This window comes from Xenopus tropicalis, chromosome 5 (assembly GCF_000004195.4).
Source record: "Xenopus tropicalis strain Nigerian chromosome 5, UCB_Xtro_10.0, whole genome shotgun sequence".
Classification (NCBI taxonomy): Eukaryota; Metazoa; Chordata; class Amphibia; order Anura; family Pipidae; genus Xenopus; species Xenopus tropicalis.
Window position 1 is genome coordinate 86,410,426 of NC_030681.2, and position 22,925 is coordinate 86,433,350.

The 22,925-nt window shown below is 37.3% G+C and overlaps 1 protein-coding gene across 1 annotated transcript in view; it reads left to right on the forward strand.

The window, feature by feature from the left end:
- The window catches only part of rngtt (RNA guanylyltransferase and 5'-phosphatase), a 148,558-nt gene that overhangs the window by 121,578 nt on the left and 4,055 nt on the right, over window positions 1-22,925 (forward strand). The window contains 1 exon segment of the mRNA NM_001001222.1: window positions 8,211-8,277. Coding sequence (NP_001001222.1) covers window positions 8,211-8,277 — 67 coding nt within the window.

The window sequence follows — 22,925 nt, forward strand, 5'->3', positions numbered from 1 at the left end:
GCCGACTAATCTCCCCGTCAGGCATCAGCTTTAAGGAAACTAAACTAACTTAAAAATAGAGTTTTAGTTGAAAAAACAATAGCGTTCTGCCAATAGTCAGAAATGATAAAGACCTCATTTTATTTCGTTGCATCTCAAGGCATTTTAACTGTGTGCTTAGACTGTAATAGGCAAAACATCTCCACCGGCACATTATGCAGAGCTGCTGCTCATTAATTTTTGGTAAACAAACAATCTTCTCTATTATAATCACAGTTTAGAGACACTCATCTGCTTTCATACATATAGGATCAGTAGCTGGATGTAATATTTTTGTTTTGCAAAGACAGTTTGGAACCCCCACTCCAAACAGCTCAAGGTCTTATGGCACTTATTTTTCATGTTAACCAGTAACTGGAAATAATAGATAACAGAGTGTTCCAGTTTCCTCTGGTGTTGGGGGGAGGAATATCACTCGAGAGGTCCTTGACTGACTGACTAATAAAAGGAAAATCTCTCCTTATGTTCCGCTCTTGTGCTCATGTGTTGGAACGTTCTGCATTCTGTTATAGCACAATCCACATTCCGCAGCTTCAGAACTCTCTCTAATGTAATTCTGTAAAGGAAACAACAACACAGTTTAGCAGAATTAAAACATTAGGTTTGTCTGGCATAGCAATTATTGTTTTTAATAGGCTTTAACTGCTATTTTGTATATATCAGAATATAATTCTTTTTACCGAAATATGCCTTTACATCTACTATAAACAGCATCTATTAAATTACTTGGGATTCCTGAAACAGGAAGCAGATAATATGATTTTTAAATAGAAATTGCTCTGCTTACATCTGAATTTTTACTAAGCTGTGAGCCAACAAGTGGTCATTTTAACTACCATAACTTACTCAAGAGACCAATTTTTTTAAGTTATTATGAACTTTTCAGAGAGAGAGAATTTGTCATTTCAGTTAATACTATGATGATCATTGCTTGATTTTCCTAATAGGCAGCTCAAGCCCCTAAACTTATGCTTTTTCAATTAGTATTAGGAAATAGGGCTGTTTTACCATATCTCCTGGGCGTGACCACTAGTTCTCGTTTTAACCTGTTATAATACTTAAAAAAAAAAAAAAGGGCATTTAATCTTTTATCCAGTAAACCTGGAACACTCCAAATTACTGGAAGGCCATCTCCCTTAGAGTCCATATAAAGCAACAAAAAATCTTACTTTTTTTTTTCTTTTCACTATGATAATAAAACAGTACCTTGTACGTAATTGGGACTATACTAGCATACTTTGCTAGATATATTGGTGGCAAAACACTCCTATTGGATTTATTTAATGTTAAAATGTTGTTTTTGTAAACTTTAGAGATCCAAATTACAGAAAAAATCTGGAAAATGCCAGGTCCCAAGCTTTCCAGATAATTGATCTCATGCTCATTTAAATTCATTATCTGTACATTCATTGTACTTTTGTATCTGTACAGGAATAAATCTGTCGTCCTGTTCTGCCATTGCGCCTGTTTACAGTAATTAGTTTTATTTTCCTCATTTCCTGGTCTTCTTGGTACCCAATGCGTTCTTTCACTAACATTTCCTTTATCAACAGTTAGTTTGCCCTGTCAACATATTCATACCATCATATTGTTTTTCCATAGTATCTAAAGTAGTCAGCTCAGATAATAGTTAGAAGGCAGTGCAATCAGCAACTTGTTTTTCTTTTTATACAAAATCAGATCACATTCAAATCAAACTATACATCATGAGAAAATGCATTTAGCATTTTTCTCATCCCCTCTCTCTGCCTCTAGTTGCGTTTTTCACCCAGCGCACATAAGGCACAAGGGTGCTCCTTTTGTTTGATAATGTTCTTTGAAAGTATCATTGGCTATTTCCTTTCATGTCATCTGCATACATTTTATAACTAGGAAAAAAAGCTTTAACTGTGCTGTAGGTATTTGTTTTCTTTGAAAACAGAAATGCTTGGTGTATGTGTATAATTTGTGTTTTTTTAGCAGGTGATTTAGAATTGGCTAAAACGTGACACTTTAAGCATTACCATTTTCACTGATGGTCATTGAAGATCTAAGGCCAGTTTATTGACTTGGTTATAAAGCTTTTTTATTATGTTCTTTTACCCATGTATATGTTTTGATTCAGGGTCACACACAGGTAAATGCCCAGGTATGAAAAGGAAAATATTGCAGGGTTGAGGGTAGTGATAAAGCTCCAAGTAGATGATTTTACAGTCCATACAACACTATTTAAGCAACATTTCTGTTATGGATCTGAACATTTTTGCACACTGCCCCCTTCCCCTTTTTAAGGGGCTTGCTATCAGTGTTAATAAACGGTAGCCTCCGTCAGCACCACCTTTGCTTACTGCCAGATAAGTCTCTTTACAAAGATATTAATTTAATTAAATGTTGCCCTCCATCAATTTGTTTTAAAGGAACAGTAACACCAAAAAATGAAAGTGTATAAAAGTAACTAAAATATAATGTGCTGCTGCCCTGCACTGGTAAAAGTTGTGTGTTTACTTCAGAAAGTCTACTTAATTTATATAAATAAGCTGCTGTGTAGCCATGGAGGCAGCCATTCAAAGGAGAAAAAGCACAGGCACATAGCAGATAAAAGATAAAACACTATTGTATTCTACAGAACTTGTCTGTTATCTGCTATGTAACCTGTGCCTTTTCTGCTTATTTCCAGCTTAAATGGCTGCCCCCGTGGCTACACAGCAGCTTATTATATAAATTATAGTAGTGTTACTGTAGCAAACACACCAGTTTTACCAGTGCAGGGCAAACAGTGCATTATATTTGTATTACTTTAAAGCTCTTTCATTTTTTGGTGTTACTGTTCCTTTAATGCCAACTTTTTATAAGGTAACTCTTGCCCATGATTTCAATGATCAATATTCTGAGGGAGTATTCCATTGTTTTCTAACAATTATGTTTTCTAACTTTGTTGAATGTGTTGTGTATTTTTAGAGACCATAGGTGTTAATCTCATTAATACAAATTATAATTACATTTTAATTGATTGAAATGCTTTTTCTATACAGCTTTTGTGAGGCAACTGGTCTTTTGGCCAATGTGCAGCTCGTCAGATATAATCCTTAATTAATTTTGAACCATTTCACCATTTACATATTGCCAGTCCTTTTCTTCACACCTGATCTTGTCTGTTCTTCTCTGATTTTATGTTAGATTTTAGGCGGTCACCAAATCTATGTAAAAAGAAAGATATCTGTATAATTTTTTTTTAAAGGAGAATGCAAGTCAAAATTTAAAAAGCATACTGCCCAATAGTCCTCCTATTGCCACACTTTTGGCTCACCTAATCAAATATTTACTCAGTCACACTTACTTCACATTTTCAGCTATCTCCAAAAAGGTATTCTCCCTTCCTTTCCCTCCTTGCTTCATACTGCACATGTGTTTCATTCCCTCCCCCCCCCTCCCCTCTGCCAGATCCGCTTCTGATTGGCTGGTGGGCATGTGTAGCTCAGAACAGCAGACAGGATCAAGTTACACACATGCTCAGAGAATAGGAATGCTGCCGCTGGCACCTACAGGAAGGACAGAGATATTTCAGTGATGTCACTGTAGTCTTCACACTGCTGTAGGCTGCCAGCACCATATCTCAGAGAAGCAAGCAGGGATCTGGGAATTTAGATATGCAGTAAGTACTTAAAAAGAATGCCTTTAGACTTACTTTTAATGTATATTAACCTTTCATTGTCCTTTAAGCAAATTGTATTTTGTTTCAATGGGAATTAAAGGAGAAGGAAAGGTAAAAACTAAGTTAGCTTTATCAGAAAGTTCTATGTCAGTACAACCATAAGCACTCACAGAAAAGCTGCACTGAGTCCTCTATCAAAAGAAACACAGGATTTCTCGTTTCCTTATTTGTAAACATGTTCTTAGGGTATCTGACTTTCGCTCTCTGAAAAATCCTTCATTCCCCAAGCCAGAGTCTGCACAGCTCTCTCCTCTCTCCCTTCTCCTGCTCCCCCCCTCCCATAAGAATTCATAAAACTCACTCTGCCCACCCTTAGGAATGTGTAATCTGAGCTACCAGCTTCTAGATCTACAGCAGCAAGCTATGAACACCAAGATAAAATGGCCGCTGCAATCTTAAACAAACAGAGAAAGCTTCTAGGGCTGTTTACTCAGGTATCAAAGCTTTCTGCAGAATAAATATAGTGTTCTAGGTAGCACTAATGTGGGGAATCTATTGGCAATAAAATGGCTTTCCTTCTCCTTTAAGTGTATTTGTATTGAAGCTTGGGGCTAAGAGGCAGGTTGCCAAGTTTGTAGCGCCCTCCCTCCAGAGGCTTCTCTTTTTTTTTTTGGCTTATCAGTCACCTATGCCCCTTAGTAATGGACCCTGCCTGTAATATTGGGGTCACAATGAAACAAAATTTATAGGTAAAAGTAGGGGCTCCACAAGAAATGATAAAACATTTCCAACAAAATCTCTGCTTATTGAGCTATAACAAAAGCAGATCTGTTAGAATACCAAATATACAAAAGGGGAGTTTTCTAAACATTGGTATAGCTGTATAAATTGAAAAGCTATTTCAGTGGTTTAATCATATTATTAATAAATCTATTATTTATATTCCCTGTTGTCCAAGAAGATTGAAAATCTGGTTGTGTATAGACAAATCAATTTGTTCCACTGTGCAAAAGTGAAGGCAGGTATTTTTGATTGATACCAACAAAAGTGTGTGAAGCTGGTCTAGCTGCAGGGCATCTCATATCTCTGTTCTGCGGGGAATTGTATTGTTCTCTGCGAAAGGAAAATAAGTGTTATTACAATGTGAATTCCTAGAAACTTTAACATGATAAAACCCAAACAGAATTGTTCTTGTTAAAGTGATACTGACATGGACAAACTACTTTTTAAAATATGAATCTACATAAAAAGTTACCTATAGGTCATGTTGATCGTTTAATGCTGATAGGGCAGCTTATGTTAGTTGTTAGTAAAAGTTCTTAAACCTGACTGTCAACCTGTCAGTTATAGCTTCTAATGCCAGCGGACTCCTGCTGGACAAATATGGCAGCCCCCTCATAGAGGAACATGGGGGATCAGATAGGGAATGTAAAAGAATCTGACAAATACTTTAATGGCAAAATTATAAATAGCATGCAAAGACAATTTTATGTCCAATGTAAAAAAAAATTGTTTCTGGTGTCAGTATCTCTTTAAAGACCATATTCTTTTTTCATATATGTTCATATGTTTGTAAGAACAGTATTTTTCAGTTCGTATTTCATAGAATCTTAAATTCTAACCATCTCTGTGTCTGCTGTATAATTTGCTGGTCTTTTTCATTATCCCTTTACTTAGTGACAGTCATACTACAAATTACAGCTTGAGCAATTATCAAAGGCATGTCAACTCATTGATATTTTTCATGAGTCAACCTGATTTAAGCCCCCTCACCTGTTCACCTGCTGTCAGAAATTTGCACCCTAAATTTAACTTACCTGCTCCATTTAAATGTATAGAATCCCCCCCAAAGTTCTCTGATATGCTTCCAAATTAGTAGAGCAGTGAGCACAGTAGGAGGCAGGGAGGAACAAGGGCAGGGTATGAGTGACTAAGATTCAGCTAAGATCGCTTTGGATACGAGTTTTCATCTCTGTAATTAATGAAATTTGTAAGGCCCCCCCCCCCCCAGTGATTCTTCTCTGTTAAAGAATAATTATGTTGTATTACATGTTTACAATCCCCTAAAAGAGAACCTGTCACCCTGACATAAAAAAAGCTGTACAGTAGGGGGCACATTCATTAAAGTACGAATCTGAATTACGAAATCCAATCATTTCTGATGATTGCTAAAATCACAAATTCCGTTTGAATACAAAGATTTCGTACTTAAATTTTCGTATTGAACCGATCGTTTGCGAATGACGATCCAATAGTCACAAAGCTTGAATGAATCCGAAACATTTGTACTCGTCGCGACAAATACAATTTTGTCACACAAATTGTTGCAAAGATGAAAAAGTTGCGCAAATTAACGATAATATTGCAGAAAATACGCAAAAGTTGTGAACTTTTTGGTAATCGGACCTGTCTTACTTTAATGGATATGCGCCTATAAGCTCTTGTTAGATTAACATGGAATCCAAATCATTCTATTTTTAACTAAAATATCCATACCTGTTAAAAAAAAAAAATCAATTAGATTTTGATTTCTCCGCAACTGCTTTCACTTTAATTTCTACACTTTCTTTATGTTACTGTACTCCTCTCATGCCCCCTCTCTCCTCACACTCTGTGCATAGCTATGTGCATCTGGTCCCACTTCCTGCATATACATTATATCTTATCAGGATGCAAAGCTTAGCTTGATAACAGTTTCCACAATATAGTGCCCATCTGTATGCTTTTATTGTGGATTTCAAGAGAAAGACTGAAAAAAGATATACAGGTATAGGACCTGTTATCCAGAATGCTCGGGACCAAGGGTATTCCGGATAAGGGGTCTTTCCGTAATTTGCATCTTCATACCTTAAGTCTACTAAAAAATCAATAAAACATTAATTAAACCCAATAGCATTATTTTGTATCCAGTAAGGATTAATTATATCTTAGTTGGGATCAAATACAAAGCACTGTTTTATTTTTACAGAGAAAAAGGAAATCAATTTTAAAAATCTGAATTATTAGATTAAAATGGAGTCTATGGGAGAAGGGCTTTCCGTAATTAGGAGCTTTCTGTATATCGGGTTTCCGGATAAGGGATCCCATACCTGTACATCATTTATATAGTTTAAGTAAAGTTTGTTTTTCTTGGCCAACACATTAAAAAAGGATTTGGAATTATTTATTAGGGTGACAAGTCCCCTCTAAATGTGTTTATTAATTTGCTATTGTAGTTAATCTCACTATACCCCTGTGTATGATGTAACATTAGAATCATAATCAAGTATATTAAAGTCTTATTGCTGTTTTTGGAGCTGAGTCATCTCCTTCTGGCTGCCTGTATCAAATTAAATTCCATTGGATTGGTGACCCTCAGCAGTTTCTGCTGTATGGAAGGCTATTTACGTTAGGGAGTAATAATAAAAGTTAAGCTTAGATTTCTAAGATAACAACACTGATAAAACAAGTGATATTTATAGCATTCATTAAAAGTTTTTTTGCGTCTTTTTTTTTTTTTTTTTTTTGCGTCTTAACGCACAATTCACTAAAAGGATACTTGCGTTAATTTAGATGCAATGCTGTTTGCATTATTTAAGTCGCGAAGACTATTTTCGTGCGGTATTTGGCGCAACGTGCGTACGGAAAAACGCACGCCATATTAGCCATACACGCCATTACTTTCAGAAAACTACTGTTCTGAAAATGACCATTTCCCTGCAGACTGAAGGCTGCATCACTCTAGGGCCAACACGTACTTGAATAAATCACACTGCAAAGTCCATATTGTGTTGCCAAAAGCTCATGAACTGTACTTTTCTATAATTACCGCCTGCCCCAAGTAGGTGTTAATTTTCACACAGACTAATGCGATATTTAGCGCATCTAAGTGTTTGTGAATCATGCGTTAGTGTTATTTCTGTGCGCTAATTAACGCAATGTGTTAAAATTAACGCATTCAGTTGCGCGCTATTTAATGCATGTGATATGCAATACGCATGCGATAATACTTTAGCAAATCGCGCATTTTTTCACGTCAATTTTAACGCAAAAAAAGCATTCGATAAACGTTATCGCACTTTAATGAATCGACCCTCTTGTGTTTGTCATTCCAGTTCTCATCACTGGAAGTGGTGTGCATTTTCTGTTCTTTAGGCTTTCTTAGGTACCATATGTATAGTGCTTCCTGCTCAGCTTGAGGCTTCTAAAGATGTTTGGTAATTTAATGCAGCTACAAAGGTAGGCTGTCAGCTGTCCGTGAATTATTTTTTAAAATATTGCACAGAATAAAAAGTTTGATTCCAACTAAGTAAATGGAAAATTAAACATCTATCTATATATATATAAGATTTTTGGAAATGGAACATTGTGCTATATTAGAACATCAGTTTTGTGAGGAAAACATGAAATTTATGCAGGTTAGTCATAAAAAGTTTACATTTAGGTAAAATTTTAATAAATGCCTTCAGTGGACCATAAAAGTTTTAAATTTAGGAATATGTAAGATTTTGCTATTGGTGACACTAGTCAAGTTCTAAAAATGATATGTTTTTACTTCTAGGCTCCTGACACGAAACGTTGGTCTTCTGTATGTTGGAAAATATGACTGTCCTTTTTCTGAAATAAAGGTATGCTTATCTTTAACTTCTGTAAGGTGAGGAAGCTTTGATAGGAACAGAATTGATAATTTTATCATAGTGCACAGAATCCTAGGTGCCCTACCCAACCACCTTAGTTACAGGTTCCCCAGAGCTTAGTTGTTCACACTTTGCAGAGGTGTTGACAAACAGTATCTTTTACAACATCAATTCCTTTCTTAGCTTTTGGGGAATTTTGGTTCAGGATTCCTGGTACCTGCATGAATTGTTTTCCTTGGTCTGGGTGGGCGATGACCACTTCCTATGGTCTTTAATATTGGAAGTTAGAGTGGGTTACTCCTCCTCTTTTGTTTCTATTTTCTGACCAACATGTATGTCTACTGGGGAGCCTGAGACAATAAGACCCCTGTAAAGAATGTGCCTAAAAAGGACAACCCCTAGTATTTACTCCCTGAACATGTCTACTGGAGGGGACTAGGCCACTAGCTGGTCATCCTAAGGGTTTATCTTAAAACCTGCAACTGACATCATTGCTCTGCCTCTGATTTATTGCTGCAGGTTTTCTGCAGTTTTCTTTTTTCTTCTTGTTCAAGAACCTCCGGTGTCCTATCTATTTATTTTGTTCAGGATCGATCTACTCCAGTTACCTTCTCCACTCAACATAGTGAGGGCCCAGCTGAGAGAGAAGTCTGAAAGTAACAGGTGCTCTACACCAGGGGAAGCTAATGCTAGTTTAGAAAATAGGTGTTAAAAAAAAAAGGGATAACGTAAGGTCCTTGTTGTGGCCCACAAATAGGTGAAAACATGTTGATTGTCATCTAAATACACTGCTGCGTTTTCTAGCATTTATTTGCCATCAGTTTAAAGTGATCCAATGCACTTTGAAATCAGGTACCTCACGTTGTTAGGAATTTGCCGAGGTAGAATGTACAGTATACAGAGTATAAGAGTCAAGTTGAAAGTATCTGACTCCGAGCTGTATCTTCATATTCACTTACTGGTCTAGATATATAACAAAAAATATGTTTCATGTGTTTTTTTTTCTGTTATATCTTTTAGGCATGATCACACAGTTTTGCATTTAGAAAGCTTAATCTAAAATGTCAAAGCTAAAGTAAACTTAAACTGACCTTTTAAAATAATTAAATAATAATTGTTTCTTCATGTAAACATTCTGCCTAAGTATGCTTTTGTAGTGTGAAATTGTATTCCAGTAATGTGGAAATGTGCACTGCAACACAAAAAGACTTAAGGGCATATTTACAGATGGTTGGGTAGTGTGCAATGCACCCAAAAGATGTGCAAGCCAACATTTTCCCAACACTTTGCATCTGGCCCCACTGTCAGCTGCATGGGTACAGGTCCCACTTCAGAATGGTCCAGACCAGTATGAATACAGTGTTGCCTGTTTTGGCAATACAATTGTAATGATGGGCAAACTGGGGGGGGTCATGATGTACCCCCTCTACCTGTCACTCATCATTAACCCTATGGCAGGTGACAAGTAAAGGTCTGCCTTACACCTGTTTTTTCTGCACTTGGCACCCAGCATTAGATATAAGGTGCAGAACTCAAATATGCTATAGAAATAAGCTATATGCTTGTTAAATGAGCAATAGGGGTGTGATTTTACCCAATTACTTATGAAAACCGTATTCTGTAGGAGTGACTGTTAAACTCATCAATGAACATATGCTTTATTGCTTAAAGCTGGCCACACATGGGAATATCTCAACAGTTACATCAACATGAGATCCTCTGCACTCACTCATTATAAATATATACAGTGGTGTGAAAAACTATTTGCCCCCTTCCTGATTTCTTATTCTTTTGCATGTTTGTCACACAAAATGTTTCTGATCATCAAACACATTTAACTATTAGTCAAAGATAACTCAAGTAAACACAAAATGCAGTTTTTAAATGAGGGTTTTTATTATTTAGGGAGAAAAAAAATCCAAACCTACTTGGCCCTGTGTGAAAAAGTAATTGCCCCCTGAACCTAATAACTGGTTGGGCCACCCTTAGCAGCAATAACTGCAATCAAGCGTTTGCGATAACTTGCAACGAGTCTTTTACAGCGCTCTGGAGGAATTTTGGCCCACTCATCTTTGCAGAATTGTTGTAATTCAGCTTTATTTGAGGGTTTTCTAGCATGAACCGCCTTTTTAAGGTCATGCCACAACATCTCAATAGGATTCAGGTCAGGACTTTGACTAGGCCACTCCAAAGTCTTCATTTTGTTTTTCTTCAGCCATTCAGAGGTGGATTTGCTAGTGTGTTTTGGGTCATTGTCCTGCTGCAGCACCCAAGATCGCTTCAGCTTGAGTTGACGAACAGATGGCCGGACATTCTCCTTCAGCATTTTTTGGTAGACAGTAGAATTCATGGTTCCATCTATCACAGCAAGCCTTCCAGGTCCTGAAGCAGCAAAACAACCCCAGACCATCACACTACCACCACCATATTTTACTGTTGGTATGATGTTCTTTTTCTGAAATGCTGTGTTACTTTTACGCCAGATGTAACGGGACACGCACCTTCCAAAAAGTTCAACTTTTGTCTCGTCGGTCCACAAGGTATTTTCCCAAAAGTCTTGGCAATCATTGAGATGTTTTTTAGCAAAATTGAGACGAGCCTTAATGTTCTTTTTGCTTAAAAGTGGTTTGCGCCTTGGAAATCTGCCATGCAGGCCATTTTTGCCCAGTCTCTTTCTTATGGTGGAGTCGTGAACACTGACCTTAATTGAGGCAAGTGAGGCCTGCAGTTCTTTAGATGTTGTCCTGGGGTCTTTTGTGGCCTCTCGGATGAGTTGTCTCTGCGCTCTTGGGGTAATTTTGGTCGGCCGGCCACTCCTGGGAAGGTTCACCACTGTTCCATGTTTTTGCCATTTGTGGATAATGGCTCTCACTGTGGTTCGCTGGAGTCCCAAAGCTTTAGAAATGGCTTTATAACCTTTACCAGACTGATAGATCTCAATTACTTTTGTTCTCATTTGTTCCTGAATTTCTTTGGATCTTGGCATGATGTCTAGCTTTTGAGGTGCTTTTGGTCTACTTCTCTGTGTCAGGTAGCTCCTATTTAAGTGATTTCTTGATTGAAACAGGTGTGGCAGTAATCAGGCCTGGGGGTGAGTACAGAAATTGATATTGAAATTGAAAATTGAAATTGATAAACCACAGTTAAGTTATTTTTTAACAAGGGGGGCAATCACTTTTTTCACACAGGGCCATGTAGATTTGGAGTTTTTTTTCTCCCTTAATAACGTAAACCTTCATTTAAATACTGCATTTTGTGTTCAATTATGTTATCTTTGACTAATAGTTAACGGTTTTTGATGATCAGAAACATTTTGTGTGACAAACATGCAAAAGAATAAGAAATCAGGAAGGGGGCAAATAGTTTTTCACACCACTGTATATAGGACATTAAGACATTCTATGCATTAAGCTATCAAGAAATGCTTTCCCCTTTAAGTGAAACAGGGATTGTTTGTCCATATATTACAATATTCTTCAAGGTGGTCAACTATGTCAAAGTCATCCCCGGTCTTACACTCACTTTTATCTGATTCATTAAGAATTCTATTACTACAGTATGCATTTAACAAAGGGCCTGAGATTTACATTAAATGTGCTTGCTTTCAAGGTTAAAACCCCTAAATTGTTGCCCTTTTATTGGCTCCACTGGGATCACCTGACTGTGAAGGGAGGGAGCTGCAACATGGAGCTGGCCACTGCTCTTGTCTTAAAAACTGCATATCTAAAAAGGGAAAGTTGTGCTCACCACTAAATTTGAAACTATATACCATAACCAATGAGGCTGTGATCACAAAATTTATATGGGCACCAGCAGACCTTGTTGCTGTTTATATGAATTTTGTGGTCACAGCCTCATTGCACTCCACACCTTATGGTTTAAAAGTTAGTGGTGAGCACAACTTCACCTTTTTTGCTATATTTTTTTCAATATTTAAACAGTGACCTGCAGTGCAGTACTGAATCAGATGCTAGTTAAATTACATTTACTGTCAAGGTTTATACTGCAACTCCACTGTCAAGGTTTATATCTTGTAGAATGTAATTAGATTTGTCTGCCAGGATCTATTGAGCATGATAATACTTATTATGTAGTGATTTGATGTATTTTCCAAAAAGCTTACCTCAGATCTCAGAATGGCAGGTCTATAGATAACCTGGCTAAAAACGAAAACTCTTTTCCAATATTGGAGCCTCATCTTTCAGTACAATGGGAGGCATTATTAAATCACAGACGATTAAGTAAATTGGTCAGGCAACCACAGAGCAAAGCTACTTTAATACCCTGGGGTAATACCATAAAGTCCTGGACCTTCAAATAGTTTATTTTTTTTTGAAGTTCCTCTTGATTTAACCAATACCTTATACCTAAATTATTGACCTGTGTCCTTAGATAACTGGTTCCTCTTTGGTGTAAACAGAAAAAAGAAGCAAAACATCAGTCTTCTCTGTGTTCCCATCAGGCAATTTACTTGATTCAGATTCCAAAGGTCCCATAGCCTACTGCTTAATTTTTTTAAGCCTATTTAAAAAGAAAAACAAGCAAATAAAAAAAACATATTTGGGGATTTGTTTACTTCTCTCAGCAATGCCAATGCTTTTTTAAATTCTGCATATTTAATGAACTTCATATAATCCACTTAACCTTCATACATACTTCTGAAACTCTCTATCTGCTCTATTTCTATATACACTCTTTCTTGGGTCCTGCACTCAGCTCAGGGAAATCTCTTGACAATACAGTTCTCCAAAAACAGCTAAATTGTTCCATAATTGAACCTCGTCTATGGAATGATTTCCTGCATCAGGAAAGCCCCCACACTAACATGTTTCTCAGAGCTCTGTAAGTAAATACATACATACATTAAGTGCAACTTCTCTTACCAGAAAGGGAACATTTTCTTTTAAGCTTTAGGTTTTTTCCTTTGTGTTCCCTTTTTTTTGGTTTGGTTTGGTTTTTTGCTCCTGAGGGGAATATACAGGGATGCATATTTGTTAAATAGTACCTTAAACTAATGCTGCACCAAGCTATATGTGCTAGTTGTCAGACATTTATGGAAACCACCTGACTTGCAGTTTACAAGTTAATGGAGGTTTTGGATATTTTACATCTACAAGTTCAATTAGCTTTTAAGACATTGCCCATAGAGCTGTCCCTATTCTGCTAGAGATCATGGGGATTATCACTGTTCCCCAAATGCTCAACCACACAGGGGTTTGAGATTAATTTGGCATCATTAGTGATTGCAAGAGGCAAAATAGCATCTTTTGGAATTAGTTGCTGAACAGGCTGAGACAAAGAAATGTGCCACTTAGCCTATTCACATATCTGTGTGCTTTTTCCAACTTGTCTACATGATTGCTTCAGTCAGTGTGCGTATAACTAAAATTAAAACTTGACACATTTTCCATTCGTCATTGTAAGCAGGACTGCTTCCTTTACATGCATACAACTTTGTTCTGACTTTACATAAAGACAAATGCCTCCACCTTTTTATACTCCCTGTGTTCCTCCTAAAAGGTTATATTCATCTACATTCACAGCCTAGTCATGTGTTTTATCAACTAAGTCTCAGCAATACCAGTCATACAATAATTCTCTGTTTATGCAGTTAATTTTAGCTCTTCCATTTTGTTTGCCAAGCTTACTGCATTTCCAAAAATACAGTAGAGATGTTTTATTTTTCTCTTGTTTGCATATAACATTGAAGATTTATACATACCGTATTTTCCGGCGTATAAGACGACTTTTTAACCCCGAAAAATCTGTGCCAAAGTCGGGGGTCGTCTTATACGCCGGATACTTACCTGAACCTTGCTTCCTGGTCTTCCTGGTGCTGCCTGCACGATCTAATTTTCGTTGCCACAGCAACGGGAGACGCGCTACGCTGGGAGACGCGCTACGCTGGGAGACGCGCTATGCTGGGAGACGCGCTACGCAGGGAGACGCGCTACGCTGGGAGACGCGCTACGCAGGGAGACGCGCTACACAGGGAGACGCGCTACGCAGGGAGACGCGCTGGGGGGCGGGGATACACATACTCTGCAGCTCCGGGTATCTCTGTGCCGCCAGTCCTTCAGGCTTTCTGATTTGAGGGTACCCTCGGAGAAGCCCCGCAATTTCTTTCCTGCCTCTGCCTGTTATCATACAAGCCGTATTTTCCGGCGTATAGTCGGGGGTCGTCTTATACGCCGGAAAATACGGTAGTTACTTTCTCATGTTTTATCTGGTGTCCATAATTTTAAAAAAGCAGATTAATTAGCATTTAAACCAATAGCGTAACTATAGAGGAAGCAGACCCACTGTGTCTGTTTTCTCTATAGTTGCAGAAAGTATATTACCTGGCTGTCTGCCCCCACTCTCCTACCTAAAAGCAAGTGGACGGCACAAGCTGGTGGGGATTGGGGGACATGAGTAGGACAGGCAGATATGGGGGGGAGGGGGCTGTTGGCTGTGTGTACCAGGCCCCTCTGGAGATTTTTTTGACGGGGCCTGGCATAGGGTAGTTATGCCACTGATTTTAACACTGAAGTCAGGAAAGACTTTACATGTGTGTTACAAAGCAAATACACATCACAAAGACACAATTAACTTGCCCCTCTGTAATTTTGTGTATAAAATAGTATACCAACTTTATAAGAGTAACAGTAAAGTGTAAATCATAAACAATAAAAGCATTGTAACAAAACATGTCCTTGGTGATTGTTTTGGTACAATACTGGATGTGTTCAAAGCAGAGTGACTAGATTTTGAAAATTTATCAGTCCCTTTTTTGGGAACTGTATGGTTAATTGTATGGTTAATTAAAACCTTTCATTAATATTTCCATTTCAGGGTAATGCATTTGCTAGCATAAGTTTTAGAAGGCTCTTGTTTGGCCCTGATCTAGCACCTAATTGAATACCATCACCGCAACATTTAGTTGAATAGATGTATTTAAAAAATGTTCATGCATAATTTTCAGGGAATTTTAGACCATGACTATATCATGTGTATAATGGTGACATTTTAGGCATAAGTCTGTGTAAGTTGTAGACTGTTCAATCTGTATGGTATATAAGAGTCTACCACTGTATGGTATATATAGTCTACTGAGATATTTAAATTGAATTAGTTTATCTCTGGCAGCCATCAAATGATCTTTCTATATTTTCTCAGTCTAAAATGGAATGCCCCTGCCTCCATTGGGTAAAGAGCCCAAATATAAGCTAAGGAGTGTAGGCTTTGTGTTCTTTGGGCTTAGGAAAAGCGTTTAGATACACACCCTGAAACGGAGTAGCGATTACATGCCTAAATCGGAAAAATGCAATTATTTTTTGTTTGGCAGCTTGTATTTATTCTGAAGTAATGGCAAATTACTTTACTATTTGATAATTTCTCTGGAATCTGGATAGCAAATGAAACCACAATCCTTATATAATTCAAAATGTCTTTATTTGTCTAGTGGAACAGACCAGTACAGCAATGTTTCAGGTCCACTGTTTTTCAAGCTTGACCTGAAAATGTCTCTGTACTGGTCTGTGCCATTTAACAAATAAAGGCATTTTAATTAAATGAAGATTTTGGTTTGAAGTGTTTGAAGAATTTGTGAGTCCTGTGATGTGAACATGGGGGGAGGTGCACCCAGTAAAAGATAAAGGTACTTAGTGTGGTGATGACTACTAGCAACAATAATTTGATAATTTCTACCATATATTTGATCTAATACTTAATGTGGGTTGGTTATACTTTGATGTTGGGGCAATTTAAGATTACACTGTAGTACAATTATTTGGTGGTCTGGATGGTTCCATGCCAAGACCACATTAACCAAAAAAGAGGTTGCCTTACATGTATATTTTTGATCTTTCAGAATAGGTTGAGTTCCTCGTGAGCTCTACAATGTAGAGAGTATGAACTTGTAAAGCAACCCAATGTGCTGTTTTTAATTTTGTTGCAACATTGTACAGGTATAGGACCCATTATCCAGAATGCTCGGGACCAAGGGTATTCCGGATAAGGGGTCTTTCTGTAATTTGGATCTCTATACCTTAAGTCTACTAAAAATCAATAAAACATTAAAAAACCCAATAGGATTGTTTAGCATCCAATAAGGGGTAATTATATCTTAGCTGGAGCCAAAGACAAGGTACTGTTTTATTACTACAGGGAAAAAGGAAATCATTTTTAAAATTCTGAATTATTTGATTAAAATGGAGTCTATGGGAGACGGTCGTTCCGTAATTTGGAGCTTTTTGGATAACAGGTTTCCGGATAACGGATCCCATACCTGTACCACAAAAGGGAGTGAGGTGTATTGTTTGTTTCTAATACTGGCTTTCAGTATTTGGTAATGGGCTTGTAATGGGCATTCCACATAATTTGTTCAGAAGCCCATTTGATGCATTAATAAAATTGAAATAAACAATTTTACGAGACTGGAATTGTTAATTTATGAAACTTGTAACATTCTGTGGGTATGCCATAGAGACCATTGTGTTTCCTCATATGGCCCCCGAAATTTCCTATTTTGTAATTTTCGATCACTGGGGCTATTGAGACACCATAGCAACTAAAACTATTCTGTAATTATAGATTACTCCATATTATATAAATTTGAAATGTATTTTCAGTATGCTTTGTTAAGTTTTGTTTGCATTGTAAGCGTACAAGCTATCAATCTAATAACAGATGTCACCAACATTTTTAGCCATGGTTACTAAAATGTGCTCAAAGTTTAGCACAGTAATCTCCAGCCTTTAGTATGTTTATCATGAATCACTTCATTGACAATGTTCATGCAAGCCGAGCTTGAATTTATTCTTGGGGATTGAATAGGCCCTTTGTTTAGAAGCCAGGGTGCTCCAAGGAACTGTGCAGTGGCCATTCATGTAATATATTTAGAAAATATTAAAAACATTTTTATTTATGTAAAAGGAGCCTGACAAAAATGTTGGGCCGCAAAAGTGGTCATGTCATAGGTGTAACTAATATCGGACAGATTCAGTTTTCTTAAGGATGACGTCTTAACCTTATGGAACTTTGGTATGCTCATGTGTAGTTCAGCCTATTTCACCCATCTAAAAATCCACCTCTTAAAAGCAACCACTAAGTATAATTGTATATTTGCTTTTCTGTTGAAAGAATGGATAATGCATTTATTTTCATTTTTAATCAAGAATTAGCTTTCATTTAGCTCTCCACTAACACCCTTTTGCTGCTAATATTTATGTAGATTCATATTTTATGATCTGCTCAGAGATCACTTATGCTCTTCTGGGAATTGCTATAGTAAATTATTCTTTTTACATCATTGTGCTTAATTAGACTACATATAGCGAATGCCCTCACTACATTCAGATTCACATAAGTGGCAGTATATATCATAAACAGCTGCTACAGAAGCTTGGATTTACTTGTTACTCGTTTTGCTTTTATAAATTGTAATTCTACTAGTGTGTGAGTAGTAACTGGATTCAGATCAGTGCATGAGCAATGGATGACTCTGCCCCCACCTCTATTTACAACCTGACCTATATGTGACTATCTTTAGCATTGTTCTGCTCCTGACTGTATCTTTCCACTCTGACTAGTTGAAAAAAGTTATCCCATCTTTCATTTAAACAAAATGACAGTGATTGGCTAAAAATTATTGCAGCTTAATAAGCATTCTAGTTACAGTATCTTATGGTTCCAAAACCAAGTGTGTTATTTTTAGAAGTGTGAAGTGATGAATTCTTACGCAGTATGACTAACTACCTACACAGTTGCTGACTACTATAGATCAAGTTCTAGGGTGCAAGCCAACTTCATCCCCTGTTTTTATGCTGTGCGTTGGTGTTTTTTCTCATACTTATAATTAACATAATAGTCTAATTTTTATGACTGTGCATACATGTATTCTATCCCACAAATGTAAAAAAAACATGTCTACTCGGCTATTAAAAGAGAAGGAAAGTGATAATCACTGAGGGGTGCCAAAATGTTAGGCAAACCCCAGTGATTGTAATCACTTTCCTTATACCACAGGCCAGTGCTTCTGTTAGGAGACAACTGCACCATATCTGTGACCAAGCGATCTTCTTTTGTCAGAAAAGAAACAAGAAAGTCTGCATTTTCCCCAGGCCGCTTCTGTTTTCTGTTAAAGGAGAAGGAAATTCTAAGTCACTTGGGGGTGCCAAAATGTTACCTTTTACCCCGGGCTGGTGCCCCTGTAGGGAGAGAACAGCACCAGCCCGGGGTAGCAGCAATCACTTCCTTGTTCGCTGCGCTCGCATGCGCAGTAGAGTGAAAAGCCGAACTTTGAACATCTACTGCACATGCTCCTGTCCCGGACATTTGCCAGCAGCGCAAATAGGAAGGAGGAAGCGCTGCAGGTACCCCGGGCTGGTGCTGTTTTCTCCTAATAACAATCCAATATATTTATCTTTCTTTTTTGCGCACAAAGTTACGTTATAGTACCAATAAATTAAGGAAAGCTTGAGCTCTTAAAGGAGAAGGAAATGTAAAAATCACTGGGTGGTGCCAAATGTTAGGGCTTTAATCGCTTGCCTTTTACTTGTTTTGTACAATAATTACTGCGTGCATGGTCAGCTTAAGTATATTTATTTATATTTGAAACTGGAAGCCCCATCAATGCTTGTTCAGCAATTTACAAAGATTAAGGCTGTTAACTGAGTATATAATCTCATACACCAGAATTATTGTTGTTGTTTTACTTTTAATGGGGATTCTTCTAGGTCATCTGGTTGAGCAGGATTATCTGCTTCAGAATCTGGAGAGATAGGTCTATAGCCTCAAATGGTTTATGAAGAAAGTCTTAACTTATCTTACTTTGGGAGGCTTGTTTTGTGTGAGGGGTCTGTTGTGGGCCACTTGATTTACCCCATTTACCTATTCTTAGGGTAGTAATGGAGAGATACAAGTGATAAAAAATAAATAAAAAAAACAAAAAATTAAAAAGGGTGTTTGCTCCTTTTTACTTTTTTTTTTTCTTTCTTTTTTTCTTGTTTGTTTTGCTTTGTTTTTCGATTATTATTTTAGTCCACCTTGGTACAGGAATGGGATCCCTTATCTGGAAACCCGTTATAATAATAAAACATATAAGTACAAAAGTAAAAAGTAAGTAATAAGTACCTTGCACTTATACCAGCTACGATATAATTAATCCTTATTGGAGGCAAAACAAGCCTATTGGGCTTATTCAATATTTAAATGATTTTTAGCTGACATAAGTTATGGAGATCCAAATCACAGGAAGATCCCTTATCCAGAAAACCCTGGGTCCCCAGCATTCTGGATAACAGGTCCCATACCTGTACTGGTACACTGCTGATAGACGAATATTTATGAGACTGGCGCACTCATATTTAGAAATATATTAGCTAGAAAGATTCCTTATTCAGAAAAACCCTAGACATTATGGATAATATATCCCCAAATTGTAGAAGTGATACTTAGGTATTTATAATCCTAAAAACACGTTTCTGTAATTTCTTATATTAGGTTACATGTGAAGTAAGTAATAATGAGTAGGTAAAAGCTACTAACTGGTACAGGTATGGGACCTGTTATCCAGAATGCTTGGGACCTGGGGTTTTCTGCATAAGGGATCTTTCCGTAATTTGGATCCCCATAACTTGTCTGTTTATATTCACTTAAAATACTAGAACCTGGCTCAGTTTGTTTCCAAATACATAATGTTCAAGCAGTAATAAATCAGAGTAATGTATCAGTATACATGAAAATAATCTGAAGGGTATTGGTAATGTATATCAGGAACTAGAAGTATTATATGAGTATCGGTTTCTTTACTCTTACAAACATTGATGCTAAACTGCCCAAGTGCAGGTGCCTGTAGGAACAATTAAGGAACCTCTGCATTCATTTTCCTACTTGTCTGATCAAAGCTAATTGCTGATTGGCTGCTATTGGTAACTGCACTGGTGCAATTTAACACCTGTGTTATTAAGTAAATCAGCCCTAGTTTTTTGCAGTGTGATTATGAGCCTTCACTGCTCCTGATTATTTATTTCAGGCTTTTTAATTTAACTCCTGTTTAGAAGGCAGATGTAACGGTATTCCCCCATAATGTTCCATTTTAGCTCTCACAAAACTATAAAGTTAGAAATCAACCAATATAAGATTACATGAGGGTCTATGTAGAAGGCACACTGCTTAGAACTTATTCTAAGGTGCTGAGTATTTTTAATAAATAGTATTGAAAAAAATCTCATCCACAACCAAATTAGGATAATTTAAATTCCCAGTGTGGGTTGTCCATACAAATTTTGACATGTCATTTCAGTGGGATGAAATCCTGTGTTGCAGGTTTGGTTAGTTTCCCCTCCCCCACATAATGGAGGCCAGTGATGCTGTTGGATACACCAAAGTGCTCAAAGACCATTTTTCATACCAGATAATTATTTTTGTTGTGAAAAATCAATTATTGACCTCTAATAGAAATCAGTACAACTAAGAAGTCCAGAATTCCTGCTACCATCATGTCGACCCTTTTGAATGTAACAAAAGAGACAATATCTTGCCTTAAAGGACATGTAAACCCCACACACAAAAATGTAATTAGTGAACAGTGAACAGCGTCTTTGAAATCTTTCAATACCTGCCACTCTGGGTGTCCAGAGGTTAATAGTAAGGCTGCAACATCCCCTTAATCATTTAGATTTGCTTCTCCTCCTGTAACCCACTCGGCCCTCTCCCTCAGGAATTTGTTTTGGTTTCTGGCTTGTGGGCATGCTCAGATTACTAAACATGCCCCCCAGTCTGGCAGCCAGTGAAAAGATGGCATTGCTAGTTCCCATAGAAACTCAGCTCTAGCTTTCTGCTTCAAATGTTTTCTCCTAGCTTTCTCTCCTGAGCGCAGCTCAAACAAAGCAGTACTTTTATCAAAGACAGTTCTGCCTGTGTGAGCCTGTATTCTTGATGAATTGTATGCTGAATAAGTGTGTGTGTGTGTGTGCTGTTTGCAGATTTAAATGTATCCAATTATGTATCAGAGGGAAAATGGCCACCAGGTGAAAGCTGCTATTTGCTGTCGGAAAATGTGATGGTGCTGGCAAACGGAGGGGATATATGCAGTACAAATAATGCCATTTGGGTGGGGGAAACGTGCCAAACTGATATACATTGTAGGCAAGTGTAGGCTTTAGGCTGATGCCACACGCGGCGTAGGGCTGATTTTTTCGGCAAGCGGAAAAACGCTTGCCGAAAAATCAGCCCTACGCCTGCTACTTGTGCCTGCACCCGAATGAATGGGATACACTCGGGTGCAGGCACATGTAGCCGATATACGCACGAAAACGCGTGAGAATGCAAAGTCTCGCGTTTTCTTGCGTATATCGGCTACATGTGCCTGCACCCGAGCGTATCCCATTCATTCGGGTGCAGGCACAAGTAGCAGGCGTAGGGCTGATTTTCCGGCAAGCGTTTATCCGCTTGCCGAAAATTTCAGCCCTACGCCTCGTGTGGCATTAGCCTTACATGTTCTTTAAGGCTGATGGCACACAAGGCATTTTCTCCACTAGCATATTTCAGCCAATAGAAAAGCACCTGACTGGGGCTGTCAGATGTTTACCATCCAAGTGAGTATGGGTTAGCAGGGGCAGTTTTGGGCACTCTGCCAGCTGAAAAAAAACTGCCTAAAGATGACCATGTTGAAAAAAAGGAAATTTCTACTGCAAAACAATAAATATTGTTTCATTTAATTCAATAGTTTCAACAGTAATCTATTTAATTAAACATTTTTTGAAAAGATATATTTATTTTTTGTATTTGTACAAAGAAATGGATCTATTCAACTTTCTTACAGTCTGTGGATTCTAGCTTTCTAAATAACAGAAAATTAGGTATGATCAGTAGTCTTTATCTCAGTAACTAATAAAGGCTTTATAACCCTGCAGCCTGGGGGCATAGGAAAAGCTAATGTGATGGTTTTATCTTTTGCAGTACTTTGCCCTTTTTGTATTCATCTCATATCACACATTTAAATGAGGAATTTTCAGAGCAGTAATCTGCATTTCATAAAAACTATTTGAAAATGCTGTTCATTTTCTCCCCTATTTTCATGATAGTATTAAACTTCTCAAAGTTCATTATTTGAGTGCATTTACGCATTGCCTCATCTCTCTTTTTTTTTTTTTTTTCTTTTTAAAGACTATATGGGTTATCGACTATCATTTATTTAGCAACAGCTCCCATTTCATATACATATTATTGCATATACTGTGCTTGTTTTTGTTTCATTTATTTATTCTGGGCAGATAAATAAATCTATCAGTAGGTAGATTAAATAGAAACCAATATCACATGTTTACTGACAACAGTAAATATTTTAACCATCCTAAAAATGTCTTCATAGGTTCAACTTAATTTCATATAGGTTTGTGTATCATTTAATCTCCTGATTTTTGGCATCTTTGTTTTTTACCACTGCCTCACCTCCCATGTCAGCCAGCTTAATTGCCATTTTCCTCCAAAAATCTTCCAAGTGCTTTTCCTTCGCTGGGATACAAATGATTCTTTAAAGCCAGAAGATTGTCTAGTATCTTATTGAATTCCTGCCCAACAACTTTCTAGAAGCATTTATTTAGTTCTCCTTGAGACTGTACTGTATAAAAATTATAGTTTTGGGGACAAGCCTC